The 17,700-nt window shown below is 44.3% G+C and overlaps 1 protein-coding gene across 1 annotated transcript in view; it reads left to right on the top strand.

Annotated features, from left to right (window-relative positions):
* The first annotated feature begins 2,064 nt into the window (after positions 1–2,064).
* The window catches only part of TBX15 (T-box transcription factor 15), a 97,733-nt gene continuing 82,097 nt past the window's right edge, over positions 2,065–17,700 (top strand). The window contains exon 1 of the mRNA XM_082784526.1: positions 2,065–2,411. Coding sequence (XP_082640652.1) covers positions 2,210–2,411 — 202 coding nt within the window. The 5' untranslated portion in view covers positions 2,065–2,209. The remainder of the gene's footprint in view (positions 2,412–17,700) is intronic.

The following is a 17,700-nucleotide window of genomic DNA, read 5'->3' as shown; positions in this document are numbered from 1 at the left end:
CGAATTTCGTTTAAATCGCCCTGCCTTTCCAACACCATTTCCTCTCGCTAAAACGCTATAAATAATCCTCTGTTTTCTTGGGCTCCCTTTCTAAATTCTCCCTCCAGCCTCTATAAAAGCCTCCCTCGCCGCCTGTCTCCCAGGCGGGTGTTTCCGAGGCTTTCGGAAATAGAGAAACGGGTTTTTGTTTGGGAGGCACTCCTTCGCCGTGGGACACGCAGCCGAGGGACCGGGGCGAAAGCCGTGCGCCCTTCCCCGTCTCCCCGCTCCTCGGCCGGTCCCGGAGCCCGCTTTAAAACGCGAGCTCCTTCCAAGTGCCTTTCTCTTTCGTTCCCCTCTCCCCCGGCTCTCCGGGCTCCCCTCGGCCCTGCTGGGGGGCACCCCCGTGCCGGGGGGGTGACGTGCCCTGCGCCGAGCCCTCTGCGAGCGACCTGTCAAAGGCGATGCTCCGGAGGGGAGGGGAAAGGAGCGGCGGGGGTGGGGGGGAAGGGGGGAGTGTAGGGCGGGTGATGGGGACGCACAAAACCTGCTCCTCGGCCTAGATAACGACGCTCAGCTTTCTCGGGATTTCCCGAAGAAATCGCTCCTTTCTCGCCCCAAAATCTCTCGCCCCGGCAGGCTGGGGCCGTGCCTGCGCCACCCCGCGCTTTAGGCCGGGAGGGACGTCCGAGCGGCTCTGCAGCACCCCGCAAACACAGTGGGGAGGCTGGGGTAAACGAACTGATCCCCCACATGCCCCCTTCCCTCCTGTCCCTCCTTTATGCCCCCGCGCCTCCGGGGAGCATTTGGGAGCCACCGACCCGAAATAATCTCTTCCTCAGTCTGCCGTGCGCTCTCTCCCGCTTTTCCAGAGTCGCTCGATCCATACTAATTCCGCCCTTTGCTATATCATTATTTATTATTTTGAACCTCTCTCTACTCGATCCTTGGGATCGATTTAACCCCCGGCGGCTTTCTCCGCTACGTTTTCCCTGGACGGTGTTTTGCTTGGCTTCACGTATTTTTCGGTGGTCCGATCGCGGTGCTTCCTTCCCCTTTCCAAATGCAGCCCCGGTTTTCCTTTTCACTGCGATCCCCCAGCGCCCCGCACGACCCAGGGGTGTGTGAGCAGCCCGAAGGGTTTGGGGGCAGAGCGAACAGAGGGAGCCGAAATGAAATGTTGGATACCATCCAGGCAGCTGCCCGGGATTTGTACCTAGAGGATTTGTTCTCTCTGGAGCTGAAGTTGCGAAAAGAAACGGAGAAATAAATAAATAAATAAATAAATAAAAGACCACGACCCCTCCTTCCAAAGGCTCCCCGTGCCGGTGGTGCCGGGTCTGGGTGTCTGCCCCCCCGCAGCCCGGCCAAGCACCGTGCTGAAGTTTCGCTTCAACACACGCAAAAGTCTCCGCTGCTGGGCCAAACACCGGCAAGCTCTCGGAAAACACAGCACGAATGACGCTTTAAAAACACCCCCAGGTTTTCAAGCCCCTTTCGAGTACTTTTTGTTTGTTTGTTTGTTTTTATATACGTATATAATTTGAGGGGGGTTGGTTACCAGAAGCCCCTAGGAAACGTGGGTGCGGCGGAGAGAAGCGCCGGAGCTGTTCCCTCGCTGCGTTTAGGGCTATGTGCTTCCTAACAGCTCCCCGCTCTTCAAAGAGTTAATTCTCCCGGCCGGTGCTCCAGGACTCAGATGGCCAAAATTCCTAGCCCCGAAGCCCGAGTCTCCCTCCCTTCCCCATTGGGTTGCAGCTTTTGGGTTTCTCCCGATCTCTCCCTCCGATTGGCCGGGGACATTTTTTTTAATTTTTTTTTTCCTTGACAGGCGCACGCAGCCTGCCCAACTCTCGGAGGAAAAAAAAAAAAAAAAAAAAAAAAAGAAAGAAAAAAAAACACAGAAGTTTGGATCAATCAGAGAGAGACAGAAGGAAAGGGGAGAAGGAAAAAAAAAAAAAAAAAAAAAAAAAAAAAGATGAAATCCAGCCTGCAGCCCCTCTGAGCAAGTGCTGGGGACCTGGGCTGTGCACACCCTCCCGGCTCTGCCTACGGAGTATCTGCAGCCTCATGTAGTTCCTTCAGGAGACTGAGGGCTGGTTCTTCTTGGGGGTGCAGCTGGGGAGGGGTGGGGGGAGAAAGAGGCGAGAGGCTCTGCCTCTGGTCCCCGAGCTCTGCGCTCCCAGCCACTGGTTGCTCATCTGCCCAAGGGTCCGGGCTGGGGGATAAGATGAGTGAGAGGCGAAGATCGGCGGTGGCCCTCAGCTCCCGAGCGCACGCTTTCTCGGTAGAAGCCTTGATTGGGACAAATAAAAAGAGGAAACTCCGAGACTGGGAGGACAAGGGGCTGGATTTGTCCATGGAAAGCCTCAGCCCCAATGGCCAGCTAGGGGACAATGAAGACCCGACTCAGTGCCTGGACCTCAACCCCGGTTAGTGCAACTCCTTTCTGCTCTCAGTGCCCCCCAGCCCCTCTCCCTTCCCCGGGCCGGGGCTGCCCCCGCTCCGCCGGGCTGCGGCTCCACGAGAACATCCGGGGCTGGGGGGGGGGGGACGGGACGGGATGACACGTTTTGCGGCGATTTCTCGGGTTTTGTTATTATTATCATTACCGTTATATTATTTTAGCTTTACAGGGAGTTTTCTCTTCCTCACCGCGGCTCTTTCCCCCCCCGACTCCTTGATCTCCCGGGAGCGGAGCGCACCCCCCCGTCTCCTCCTCCCTTTCTCCTCCCTTTCCGCGCCTGCAGGGTCGCGGTGGTGCTTCCCGGCTGTCCCGGGACACGCGTTTCGCCCTGTCTCGGAGCTCCCCGACCGGCTGAGTGCCCACTGGGTCGGGGGACACAGCCCCCAAACCCCACCGGGAGGGGACCCGATCCTTCCCTCGGCGCTGGGATCGGGTTCGCCGGGGCTGAGCGCAGCGGCCGGGATGGGGCCGGTGGCGACGGGGAGGGAGGAACCGGGGCATGGGGAGCAGCGCCGGGGCCGCGGACACTGGTCCGACTGCAAGATGTCTGGGGGGACAGAGCACGAGACTCCCCTTAAAAAAAAATAAAAAATACTATTTTATTTGAAAGGGAGCCTGTAGCGTGGAGCGATCATTTGGCTGGAGCAAAGCCCTAGAGCTGCTCAGCCCCCCCGTCCCCTGTCCTTTTCTCCCCGGGCTGCCCCCGCCGCCCCCCGGTCCCCGGCCCCGCTCCCAAGCGCTGCGAAACGGGACGGAGCCAGCGGCGCTGCTCCCGCAAGTTGCATTGTGCGGAGAAAAAGGGACTTCAAATATTTCCTCTTTACGTCTTTTTTTATACTTGGGGTGCGGGAGGGAAAGGTCAAGCGATTTTTGTTCGCCACCCCATAAGAGAAAGGGCAGCGGTCTCCTCCACTCGCCCCAAATCCACTCCACCGCACTCAGAGAAGAAAATACCTTTAATATATATATATATATATATATATATGCTTATATATATATATGCTATTTTATATATATGTTATTTTTGCATGAGATTCCCCGCGACATTACTGTACCAGCTGCCTAAAACCCGCCGTGAAAAACAGAGAGATCGACGAGGAAAAAAAAAAAAAAAGACTGTTGTAAAAAATCTGTTAAGTGTTTTTGAAGGGAGCGAAAGACCGGGAACTGCGGAGACCTCGCCCTGCTCCGCTCTCAAGGAACGGCATTTCATTTTGCTTGTAACAGCAGCAGCTCTTCCCCGTGCATATCGTAAGGAGACGGAGGTAAAATCTTCCGCCTGGTACCCCTCGCTCAGCGGAGCGACGGGCATGAAGGAGAACGGACAAAAGGGATCAAAATAGCAAACGTCAAATAGGAAAAAAAAAAAAAAAAAAAAAAAAAAAAAGCTTCAAAGTGTTCCTCGTCCAAAATCATAAATACACCAACGAAACGACAAAAATCGGCTTTGCAATAACAGAGCAGACAGGCGCATTAGTCTTCCTCATTTTATTTATTTTATTATTTTTATTTTTAGAATCGTTTCTCATTAATTTCCACCCTCTACGGGATATATTTTTTCTTCGTTGATCTACAAGTTTAATTTTCTCATTTCTCCATAAATTCGAAAAAAAAAAAAAAGGAACGGAAAACTCCCCTCTGCGCCAGACTGGAGAGCGGGAGAGAATAGCTGCTAAAATGCCTGAAACCTTAGAAAGCAAACGTGATGTTTTTCATAAAGCAAAGGAAATCAAGAACAGTTTGAGAAATCATTTTTTAGGAGGTTGATAGACTTTAAATAAAGTTCCCGACTGTAATTTGCGCAGTCACTTCATTAAACCCAAAGCCTCCGCAGCGTACCTTTGCTGCTGGGTGAAAATTGATTAGCGGCCATATAATGGCCACCAAATTCCATCTTTACAAGACCCAATTAAGAACAAACTTTACACCTAAAGTATTTAAAACTTGCCAAATCTCCAGCGATATGCCAAAAATTGGAAAGGGGAGTTTTTCTAGCGTCCCAAACGATCGAAACTCAGAATCGCTGCTCTGGGTAGGAAATACCACAGGGCTGCTCTTTATGCTGGAGATATTATTGGTACGGGCGGGTTTACAGAGAGGCCCCATGGATCACAGGGACCACTGGAAAAGTAGGGATTGATTTTGCGTGGGAAACAACAAATCGGTCCAGCCCGATTTATCGAACCCTTCCCCAAAACGGGATTTGAACTGACGAGGGGCCGCAAAGTCGAAATTCATTTGCCCCAGGGAACCAAACCCCATCCGAGGAAGACGAAAGTTTCATCCTCGTCTTTCTGCTCCGGGCGTGGAGATTTCTCCCCGGCACGGCTCCGGCTCCTTTGCCACGTCTCGCACGGGTTTCCCCATGCCCCACGGCCGCAGGGAGCAGCGCTTTGCCCGTGGGGGGGCCCGGGAGCCTCCCGGCAGAGGCGAGGGGAAGGTGCCGGGCTGGGGGTGGCGTGGGGAAAGGTGAGAGGAGCGAGCGAATAAATGGCTTAGGTTTGTAAAAAAAAAAAAACATCTCCAGCACATCCGAGTGATTTACGCCCCGGCCGTGAATCTCGTCACCAGAGCTAACGTGCTGTTTTACGAGGCTCGTTTAAAAAGGAGGATAAGGCCGGATTTTAATCACGTGTGCGGATTTTAATCACGAAGCCGCGGAAAGGAGCGCGGGATGGCGGCGGCTTCAAACCCCCCGACCCCGACCCCGTTCAGGGGAGCACCCCGCGAAGCGCGGCTGCTCTCCCGGGCGGTGGGGAGAGGACACACTTCGGGGGCACAGAGCATAGGGTGGGGAATAAAAATTCACAATTTCTCGCCCTCATGTTCCGCACAAAGGGAGAAACCCGGCGGTGTGCACGGAAACGAATTTCGCTGGTCCAGCCTTCGCCTCACTCACCCCATCCTTATTTTTTTTTATCGCGTGTTAAAAAAAAACAAAACAAAAAAAAAAACACGCGGTTTACAAAAAAAAAAAAAAAACCACACACATTTTCTAGAGTTTTATTTTTGTCGGTCTGCGAAGACATCGCGTTACAAATGGTTTTTCGTTCCGTGTGTCGTCTGAAGCGCCGTTAATCAACTGCCTCGAGGCTTTGCAGAGAGGGGAAACAATCCGGCATGCACGGGAGGAGCTGCAACGTGTTTAGCACAGCCACTCATCCGTAAGACCAGCATCACGTCGAGGTCCGAGAGCCTGAGCGAGCCGCGCGTTGCTGGCAAGAGCGAGCCCTCCGCTCCTTTCCTTGCGGCTCGAAGCTCTGCCTCGGCCCGGAGGTGAGGCAGAAGTGGCCGTCCTGCCCTGCCCGCACTCCGCTGCGGAGCCTCGCTCCTCCCGCACTGCGCAGAGGAGCTGGGGCAAGAGCGGGGGCCGGCGGCGGGCCGGGGGCGCCCGGAGGTGCGGGGCTGGGGGCGCCCGGAGCCCTCCAGGCGCTGGAGAGGGCAGGCGCGTCGGAAGAGTGGAAGAAATGCGGTTTTTTGTTTGTTTGGTTGTTTAAATATACATGCTTTTGAAGGTTCGTGTTGATGAACACCTATTTTTTGACCAGTGGCTGCTCAATAGGGAGCGGCCAGGTTCGGTAGCTTCTCGCTGAAGCTTTTGTTGGAGTGCTCGGTGGATGGGGCGAGAGTCTCAAGAGCTGGCAGAGGGCTTTTTGGCACTTCTTTCCTGCGGTGGGGCGATTTGGTGTTATCAATAATACCAAATTTAATACCAAATTGCGGTGCTTGAGACTCACTGATGAGAAATGTTCCCTACCCCCGAGGCGTAAGTCGGAGAGCCTTAGCTTAGTTTTGGGCAGAAATGCTGGAGAAGGGGCTTTATTTACCCGACGCCTTTCTATCAAACGTGCTTGTGCGTGAATTCACTCCACCTGCTGGGCTTCCCTCCCGAAAAGGGGGTACCGAGGGGCAGTATCTGCGCATCCCATGGTAGGAAATGTGAAAACCCGACCCTTGTCAATCCCCCGGGCCGCAGGGCTGGTGCTTGTGCCCTTCCTGGCCGGGGTCCGAGGTCCGGGCAAGTGCGGTCAGCGCTGACCTGGGAGCCCGAGGAGCCACCGGGAGGCAAGGATTTGGCTCTGCGGCGGTGCGCGTCCTGATGAATCGCTGAACTCCTGCCGCTGGGTCTGTTCAGCTCGTCCTGCAAAGAGGTGAACTGCCCGCCCTGCAGTCGGGCGGCCCGTGAGAGAGAGCATCCCGGGGACAAACCTGGCAGAGCAGCAGAGCACTCGAGAAGAGGCGGCACGTCAAACAATGCCTCCCTTTCTTTTAGAGGTATTTTATATCTACACCATTCTTACGCAGGTTTGTTCCATCTGCGGGGAAGGGGAAAGCTGTTATTTCCAAAGACATTTCTTGTCTTTGACAAGAACTTTGGGAGAATCCAAAAAGCTTCTGTTACAAGCAAAAGTCAAGTAATTCCTTACAAACCATCAATCACTTCTCCCTCCTCCCACTTGGGACTGAGCGCTTATATCAAATATCAGCCCGGCTAGCCTCTCCTCAGGCAGAAGTGTCCTGCTTTATCTATATCTGTCTTTAAAGAAAACTGATGCTTTTTTCAGATGGAAAAGTCGAAAGACACCTTCCAAGAGTGCTACTTCCAGGAAAGAGCATTTGCATTGTTTTACAACACAGTCAGTGCCGCTTAAGTCACCCCTGTTCACAGAGATCAGTATTCCTGTTTTAATCAGCTGACTTCTAGTATGACTCTATGCTTGCAGTCTTATGTCTTCAAACTTCGAAGATTTTTTTTTTTTTTAATGTATTTTTTTTTTCTGCATCGTGGTCTAGATTAATAAGCTTACAGTAGTTTAAAAATGTACTAAAATCAATCTGAGAACACTCGGAAAATTTCTGGGTGTATTGAGAACAGATCATATGGCGTTTACATCAGTCCCTGTTGTAAGTAAAATCTGTTCAAGTGCAATTTAAATCACCCCTAGTGTCTGTATTGAGATCCGTAGTTTGCACTGGTGACATAAAATCAAGCTCAGCGAAAGAGGCTTAAGTTTTCTAAAACTGACAAAGTTTTAGAGATCAATAGTTTCCCAGACAGGCTAAGCTCGCTAGTGCCTGTTGAGGGAATTACAGGATTTTGTACTTGCTCTTAGCTTTCTGACATCTCACTGAACAATGTGGTTACTTTGCAGTAATGGGCTGGGAAGCAATGCTTAAATCCAGACAGAGAAAGCACGGTGGATTTTCAGGCAGGTGATCAGGATGTGGTAGCTCTGTCCCCCCGGGAGGAGTGATGGTGGGCACCTTGGTGTACGGGGAAGCAGCTGGGAGCTCCGCAGAGCTCTGGTGCCCAGCCTTGCCCAGGGTAAGGCTGAGATTTTTTTTTTCCTTTCTCCTTTCTTTCTTTTTTTCTTTTTTTTTTTTTTTTTTTTTTTTTTTTTTTTTTCCTTCATCAAATAGATTTATGTAGCTCTTTGCTGCTTAGCTCCAACGCAGGTTAGAATAGATGACAACTCCAACCTTCATGCTTGCTAAGCACCTGCTCTCTCAGAATACAAAGTGTTCCCTGTGGCAATAGCCATAGCACACTTTGGTGAAGAGGGCTATGGAAAGATACAGTGGTGTTATGGTAACATTAAATGGAAATCACCTTGGAAGCCGAGTAAGAAATTTTAAAACTGACAGGAAATGCAGTGCCAGTTCAAGTTCCAGCAACAATATTCATGCCAGTGGCATCTTTTAATTGCGTATTCTGCAAGATCAGAATACAATGAATTAGTAAATCAATCCAAGAAGTGACAAAAGCACTTGTTACAATAATATTTCCATTTGCCATTTGCTCATTTGAGCTATCTATCTGAAAGTATTGTGAAGATGGTGAAAGGACTGTTCGAAACAAACCCGTGACAATAAATTGTCCAATGTTTGTTGTATATGTGTAAGTGCAAAATTACAGCTGCTAGAGGGTAGGCTGGACATAGCAAATGTCTTGGGTCAGCACACACGCTGATTCACAGCACCAGAGGAATTCAGGGGGGGATCTCCTGCCTGGAGCTGAATCAATGAAGGATTTTGCATGTGGAGATTGAACTAAAAGAAAGTGAAAATTCTTTCCCTCTTTCCCTCTTTCTCTCTTTCTCTCTCTCTTGTTCTCTCATTCTTTATCTCTTCCTTCCTTCCTAGAAAAATTCAGATTTTGGTCAATCTTTAAAAATTTATTTTTATATAATCAAACTGCTTCACATTTTTGAATTATGCAAACATTTTTAACACGGTTCTCCAAAACTCCTTGTTTAATTAAAAAAAAAAATTAATTAAAAATGAATTTTAAAATTATTTTGCAACTGAAAAATACAACATTTTGATTTAACAAATAATGAAATCAAGCATTTGGGCATTTTAAACCACTTACTAGTTTTTCTTCTCTTAACAATGTTATTTGCCAAACTCTGCACAAATAAGTTAATTTCTCCAAAGACACATTTTCTCGGTCAATTCACTGTAATAAAGAAAAAAAAGTCCAGCTAAACTCTGGCAGTGTGGAATTCAGTCCCTGTTACAGTGGACAGTTTCACTGTTGTTTTTCTGCACCTGCTCATTCTTCTTAAGGCTTCTATTTTTTTGTGAAGTATAGAAAATAGTCAAGTATTGTTAAATGGACATTTTCAGTGGTGTCTACACATGTAGTTCTTGGAAAAGAGTTTGGGAAGAGTATTTAACCAGCTGGTTAAAAACTGACACAAATTACAGGAATTTGCAATGTCGTAAGACACTTCCAATGCTTTTTGTTCTTAATTTGACAGATACATGATAAATAAAAGAACAAACGCGGGGCAAATCATGTATAGCACATATAAAGGTGCTATATCCTATAGCATTTTTATTGGAATTCACAGCAAAAATAGTTTGAAAATCACTGGGCCAGAGCACATAGAATAATTATGAATGACTTACAGTTCTGCAACTCCATGCTGTTACTGGACTCACTCTTGACTAGCATGAACATTTTTTCCCATGACCAATGAATTAACAAAACCAAGCCTGTAATTTTTGAAGCTTTGGAAAATAGAGAACTGCCTGATCAGAAATCTACCCCAAAACTGAAGGGAAAACTGAAGACACCAGACTGTCTTTGCTTTTAATGAGAGTAAAGAACTGTGTATCAGAGACATCTTAAGAAACGACATCAGCTAGTAGCAGTATTCCTGATTAAGATATCGAAAGTGTTGATTGACTGTGTGGATGCTTACAAAGAGAAAATAATTCTGAGGAAATATAAGGTAATCTTTAGTGATATACGGTGCGCAGGATGAATAGGTCAGGGAGTCTTCAAAAACAGGTTCTTGTTGTTTTATCCCAGAAATGTCTGCAGAACAGTTCTGTAGGTTTGGATTTGCTGAGGAGGAGGGGACCTTGGAAACAGACGGAGAGATTCACAGATGGATTTTTTTTTCACCAATCTACCCCACTTGACAGTCCTCCATCCCACTGAGGTGATTCTTTAAAAGATCAGTTATTAATTGTGCATAGGTGCTACTGTCATTATTTTTATTATTATCACTTAGTCTAATGAAAAAAATATCCCAGAACTGCCTTGCCATCTCTTTGTCAGCTTTGTATGTAAATGCTCTTTGCACTGGTGAAATGAAAATGTATTTTTATTGTGCTTTAAGCAGTTGTTCTTATCAGGGTGAAAAGGCAGTAGGGGAAGACCTGTTGAGTATTCCCTTGTACCTGCTCAGACCTTGACAGAAACACTCTCGCTGTGTTTTGTTTTTTTTTTTTTTTTAAAAAAAAAGCAGTCTATGAAGTCTGGATTCTGCTGCTGATGCCCTAACTTGTAATAAAATATCGTGCAATAATTGGTTTGGGTGATCCTAAATTTCTGGTTGATACATCCTTTTGCAAATACGTGATTGTTCCTGAGTTTGTTCTTTTATTTATCAAGTATCTGCCAGATTGTGAACAAAGACACTGGAAGTGTCCTATGACACTGCAAAATATAATAATGCAAAGGGTATGTGGAAGCAGACTTAGGCAGTTGCTAAACTAGGGCCTAAATCCTGAAAGATGTTCAGCATCTACATTTCAAAGCACTTTATGGTGCTGACTTTTGAGAGCTCGGCTTCTGTGACCTTGTTTTCAGTGGCATGGAGAATGTGCAATGGCCATGGAGATCTGAAACCCCAGCTTCATTCTGGCTCTTCTGCTCTGGGATGCCCAAGCTGGGCAGTCATGGCCAGAAAGCAACCTCCCCACATCAGAGCTGTCAGGACTGGGATCACTGTGTCTTATGAGTGGGAGCATCTTCTTAATCTGTTGGAATACTGCTACTGTCTGTTAGAATAAAATAATCGTGATTGTGAGGTTAACGCCAGGATGACCACTTCTATGCTGTGGGAGGACCATGTTTTCCTTTCATCTTCAGTTTTCTGTCAAATGTTTGATGGAATGAACGCTGTCAGGCTGGATCAGATAAAGGCTTCTGATTATGCCTGTCTTTGCAATTTCTAAGGGTTCTTGCATTTTTGTTGTGTAATATAATACAGTAGTGCTCCATACCAGGCGGCAAGGGTGTTATTTTTAAACCGAGAAGCTGTTTTTTTGCTTCAGAAAACTTAATCTGTTTATGCTGGAGGGGTGCAGAAAGACCGGAAAATGTAGAATACGACGCATGGCTGTGGGTGCCTAATGGTTTTTATTTCACTTCAGAATTTAAAAGACAAATAGAAGATTTATTATGGTAGGATTTGGGGGTTTCCCTCTGCCAGGCTCCTTGGAGCAAATTAAAAAAAAAGTCTTCAGTTATCATCAAACAGCTCCAGAAAAGTCTCCATCTGCCTAGTGGCAAGGCAGTCATGTTACTCACTTCAGTGCTGCAGAGCATTACCCACACATGACTGTAACATCAGAGTGCTGCTGTGCAGGTCCCTGCAGCCCTGGCTGAGTGGCAGAAAGCTTGCTTTGCCCTTGCGGAGACTGTTGAGATTATTCTGTACATAGCAATTCTGTTTATTCCAGGACTCAGGAAATTGCGCCTGGGCTGGGGAAAGGGAGGGTGGCCGTGGAGATTGCCAGCAGTGTGCAGCTACAGAAATGGTCAATAATTAATAGCTTTTGTGGAAATACAGCCATATAATGAAGCTTGAGGAAAAAAATCCCCTTCTGCTCCTTGGAATGAAAGATTTGATTGTAAGGTGGCATGTTATTAAGAGTGTTTCCAGATTGATTGCTTGAGTAACATTAAGGTGCTGAGCATCATTTATCCAGAGTAATTGGGGAATAATTGATTTTTTAAAAAATGGAGAGAGGGTTGACTACACACAGGACACGCTAGCAAGTAACCTGGTGCAGTTGTAGCCTTTAACCAAAGAGCGTATGAGTCCCAAAAGGGAATGGAAAATGCCTGGGGTGTTTGTTTCCTCTGTCCTCTTGCCGTGTGGCACAAGAGATGTCACGTGCCAGTGAATGGACTTGGTGGCCGCTTCCTTCTAGTACCGATATGTGCTTGTGCATGAGCTTTGCAGGGATAAAATGTTCATGAAATAAGGGAGAGGAGATAACAGCAGCAAAGGAGGAAAAAATGGTAGAAAAAGGGAGTGCTGTTGGGAAGGAGATAGAGAAACAAAGCAGAAAAGGTCAGAGGAAGAAAGGGAGTGTTCAGGGTTTCATTTTCTACCCCAGCAGCTAGCTGCGGCACGAGGAGAAATTAGAGACTTTTCAGACTTACTGCTTGCATGTGGGTAGTCTCATGTTTTCTTCCCCCAAAATATTGAATGGCATAGCTCCTTGAGATGCAATATACAGTTATGGTCCAAAAGAGTTTCTGAAGGTGTTGGAAAGCAACTGAATATATTATACCAGACAAATGTGCAATCATTTGGTTAGCTTAGATATGTAAGAGGCCTGTGGAAAAAGAGAAAACCCCTCAAAGAGGCAGAAAATTTCAGGAAGAAAGAAAGAAAGAAAGAAAGAAAGAAACAAACAAAAAAAGCTAACACAACCAATTAAGTTTTCTTCTCATGGTCATTGTTCACCATGTTTTGATGTGAAAAAATCAGGCATTTCAGGAGAAATTAGAAAATTAATGCTTTTAAAATAGGCATTTTCCCTTACAGTGAACTCCATAGGAGTTTTCTTTAGAATAGTATTTTAAATCCTGCTCATTACTTTTATTTAGGACTTCAGCCTTTTTATAATCAATATATGTTTCACATGAAATTATTTTAGGTTTACGTTATCTTGCTGGTGCATTGGCTGTACAATATTGATTTTCTTTTTGTATAAAAATCTGATATTTCTGTTCTTTATATTATACACATTTTAATTATCAGCATACAGAGGAGTTTTCAGTTCCCTTCAGAATGTGTCACTCATTCTTGCAATGCTACTTACTATATAGATAGACCTACAGGCAATTTATGATTGCTAATTAAATTATGCGTAGGGCACTTACTATTGTTAAGGAAGTAATTAAACTTATGACAATCAACTACTACAGATAATTCAGGCTCTCCCTCTGCTCTAAATTTCTACTTGTTATTGTGTTTATTTGTGTGTCTTTCCTGGGGGTGAGGGTGGAGGGAGGACGAAGGCATCTTTTTTGTACTGCAGCAGAATTTATTGGAAATGTTGCTCTTTCATGTAGACCGATGAGGGCCTCATAATCTAAATGAAGAATTATGAATAGTAATACAGTTTTCTTATTACAATGATTTCTAGCCGAATGAAAATATTTAATCAAGAATTGACCCTTAATTATTTTATTTATGAAAATTCAGTCACTTGCTGAGTATTCATGAAAATGTTTGATAGTCCTGAACCAAACAGTTGCTACTCACTATAGCAATGACACAGTGATGTTTGTTCTACAGATAAATGGGAAGGAAAAGCTTATTATTAACATGGTCATCAAATGAAGCATATACTAGTTATTCTGATTTTTTTTTTTTGTTTGTTTCTTGAAAAATGCAAGTGTTTCTCATTTTTTTTTTTCAAAAATTTCCCATGTTTTTCAAATTTTTGCCATGTTTTCCCCTTCCCTTTTTCTTTATGGCAGAGTCACAGTCAACATTTTCTGACTTGTCTGAGCCATGACGTAAATCACTTTTTCTTGTATAAATCGGGATGCTTATCTCACATTATTGGTGAGGCAAGAGATGATTCATTGTTAGCATTTGGGATGTTACACATACTTAGGCTGTTGACTATTTGGAACAGCCCAATTTTCTGTTTTGCTTGCGTTTAACATTACTGTAGAGTGTCAATCCACATCGAGGGCTTTTGGACATTGCAGTTGTAAAAAGAATAATATTTTGAAGGTGTTGCTGGTTAGTCACCTTCCTTTAATAAGACAGCATTTACACCAGCCGTTTACACTGTGGTTGGCTAAATTTTTTCCCATGTACATACTGAGATGTGATCTTCATTTAGTGTGCCAGACTTTGCTGCTTTGAGCACAACATGTCAAATGTTCTTAACTCTTCCCTGCTATCTCTGTCATGAGGAGAACGGGGACTTCAACCAGAATTTGTCACTATTCTACTTGTGGGCTGAGTTTGACATCATTTAATAAAAAATTCAAAGGGACCCCTGATGATATTGGAGCAAGAACTCAGAATTCAGCTCAGGGGAAACCTTAAGTGAAGAATGAAGAAATAATGAAAGTACAGATTTTTGAAGTAGAACAGAGGTCTTGTGTTGTTTCAGTGCACAATGAATCATAGGTTAGATCTTCATTTTATAAAGGAATATTCTGTGAAATATAGTGGAAAATTCCTGAGATATGTTTCCCCTTAATCTATCTCAAACACTGGCAGAAAAAACGTTACATCTAATATATCTTAAAAATAAGCAAGGGAAGAGAAAGCAGTAATTTCTCATTTGTGAATGCAGAGAGCAATCTGAAACAAGAGGGCTGAGTCTGCAGAGCTCCGTTATATCTTTCTCTTCATGTTCCTTCTTTGGTTAAAAGTAACAGAATTCCCAATTCAAATTGTTGGCCCCAAATGCTTCCTGATTTAGTAAGAAAATAGTAGGAATCAGTCAGTAATTGAGCCCTGTACATGCTGTGTTTTCAAAACTGGAGATCTAACAGTTTTGTTCTCTTCAAATAGACTTTGACTACACTTGCACAGATACAATAGTTATTTTTTTTATGAGGGCACAACTTATTTTAAATTTTCCATTTCTTTTGTTTTTCTTCAGAGGAATCCATAGATGCCTCTTTTTTGGGGGGGGGGCTAAATTCAGCAAACAGCTGAGAACTCTAGCCCATTCTATTATTGTATTTAAATAGAAGCTTAACAGTGGCAATGACTTTTTCCAAATACCTAATGTTACCCATATTTAGTGAATGCAGTTCTCTCTCTTTCTCTCTCTCTCTGATTTCTTTTTGTTAAGAACTGGGAATTTTTTGCATGAAAGAAATTCTTGCTGCACTTACCAGTTCAGTAAAAGTGACTGTCCAAGAGTGAACAGCAAATCATCTGGGTTCACATACCATTTTACTTGTCATACAATTTCTTTAAGTAGTCTGCAAGTCTCTCTATATAGGTAGACTTTTAAATTTTGAATGTATATCTATGTATATATTTGAATCAGATTGTAGGCTAATCATTTTCTGGGCTGAGTAAAGTCCTGGATTTAAACTTTTAACTTATTTTAAACATTTTAGAGATCTCTATCTTTTATGTTCCTGTTTTGCACTTACAGTTTACTATGGCAATAACTATTCAATACTAGTACTATGTTTGATGGCTGGAAGTTGGAGACTCCTACTCTGGAAGAAGTTTCAGGCATTTGGTAATGAAAGCAACTTCCATTTCTTTCCTGCAATGGCATTCATTTTCCTGTGGAATTTGAACACCTGTTTTTGTCTAGGGCAGCAAAGCATTGCCTCGTTTTTCAGTGGGAGAAGCATTGTTTTATCCATCAATTTATCCATTTTAGTTTGCAGCAAGTAACTAAAGTAAGGACCTAGGACATGAATGTCAAACTGTCTGCTGTGTTTGGTGGGAGCCTCTCAGCAACAACAGTATTCCCATGGATCCAGCAGATATATTCGCAGCAGCAAGGGTTTCCCTCAAGGCAAAAGTGGGGGTGAAATTCTCTCTTAGAAGGGCAATTCAAAAAATTCCCCGTGTTAAACAGAAGTGCAAAAACCTCTTTTAATGAAAGACAGATTTCAAGCGTTTGCCTAAGATTATCACTCCGCTAAACTGAAGCAGAGCAGCAGAAATTCCTGCATCATTTACATCCCTTGAGCAAGGCAAGGGCAAAAGCTGGAGGGAAGATATTCAATGGTATGGGAGCAAACAGCTGTGAAGAGGAAAAAGCTATGCTTTTAGTAGCTGAATCTCTTACCAAAAGAAAATAATAGTTTAGTAAAAGCCAAGCTAAGCAAACCGTGGTCTGTGCCATACCATAAATCCTTAAAGGGACACCCTTGACTTGCACTTAAGAAAGCCTGATCTGTTCTGAAATCTTCCAACTTCCGCCAACACTCCCTTTAAATATACTGGCTGGCATTTAAAAGTGTATTAAACTTTAATTTTCTTTCCTGGGATCTTTCCTGCTCCCCTCATTGTGTTTGCAAAGGTGGTTTCTGTTAGCCAGTTTCCTCCTTGATATCTGAGGCCCTGATCCTGCCAAAATGTATTCATGTCCTTCATTGCTGAGAGTCTCCCATTGAAATCACTCCCAGCAGGAAAGGTGAGCTCATATTTATGTGTTTGTAGGATCAGCGCCTAATTGTAGGGGAAATGGAAACTGCACAGAGTTCTGTCAGTGGCACAAAGTAAGCAATACAGGATGTAGAGTGAAATATATTTCTTTAATTCTTAAATTATACAAACTCTAGATGTGATGTGTAACTATAGAAAGAGACAGACCCTTCAGAGAGGAATGTAATTTTTCATCTTGTAAGTATATAGTTTTAAGCAGAACTAGCCATTAAAATGGTGTGTATCGAAATGATTGTATCTGTGAGGTGAGGAATCAGTTCCTTTATTTTCATTCTGTATTTTCCTTTCAACATAAAACTGTTGAGCCCTTTTGTTGCTTGACGTTGAACACCAGTGGGACCTTGATTTTCGTTCTCTTGGTGTGTGATATAATTTTGCATATTTAACAGTTCTGATGCAGGAACTTAAGTTCATTTAGAAACTGCCAGCTTTTATAAACCTTCCATGGTGGCAGCACAAGACAGAATGTTAAGCAAAGTGAAACTGTGTCCAGTCCTATGTCCTTACTCAGAAAAGTTGTCTCACTAAAGTCGCTGGGAGATGGAAAATACATCAGCTGCAATTTATGCATTTACTTGAAGCTATAAGCTTAAATTGCATATGAAATTGAAAAAAAAAAAAAAGTATGATATTGGCATACATGACCATAATGCAAAATTCTAGTCCAGCATACTAACTTTAAACTGTGCCAGAGCTGATTGAGTGTAAACCCGCTGTCATCTGGCAGATCTGGGTACAGACAGTGCACAAAATTACATCAGACCCAACATGACAATCAGCAATAATAGGGGACTGAGATGTTAGGTGGGATTTTTTTTTTTTTTTTTTCCTGTGTATCAACTTGAGATAAAAGCTGAGGAAAGGAGTTTTAACATTACACAGTTTTTGGGCTTCATTTGCAGGAAATTTATGGAGAAATGAAGCAATCTTTATGCCCAGTTGTCTCTTCTAGTGTAGTAGTGCAGCTGTTTTATTGAGAGCCATTTGCAGAACACAGACAAGACGTTAGTATTTAGACCTTGTAAAATAAGCATTTTCTCTGTCTCGGCATGTCCTGCCTAGATGAGTACACAGAGCAAGAAGCTAAGACTGTCTTGCAGCTGGGGTGTTAATTTGTACTCTTTTTTCTTGGTTTAGCCATTGATTTTCACAGAATTTACAGAAATTGTATCCCTTTGAGACCTCTGTCCCTCTGTCAAACTTGCTTGAAGCTGACCAGTGAGTCAGTCTGGACCTGTGGGTCCAGAAAATTAAGAGGAAAGGGAAAACTGGCCAGCTGATGGAACCCTGTGAGCCTCATTTCCAAAGAAATATAACCAAAATATTTGATGCATAGATGAACAATCTCTCCTCTCAGATTTTTCATCCGAGTGTTCAAAGAAGATGCTTTAGGCTAGAGTTATTTTATGTGCTTATGAAAGGACAGTGAAAAAAAAAAGTTTCACACTTCCACACAGCTTTTGTTTGTGCAGATTCATTCTTCAATGTTTAGATCTGAGTGCCACTTTAGGAGACAAAACCAATTGGATAATGCTAGTGCACTGCTGG

Source organism: Aythya marila (genome assembly GCF_965140915.1).
Source record: "Aythya marila genome assembly, chromosome: 1".
Lineage (NCBI taxonomy): Eukaryota > Metazoa > Chordata > Aves > Anseriformes > Anatidae > Aythya > Aythya marila.
This window is presented reverse-complemented; position numbering and strand designations above follow the sequence as displayed.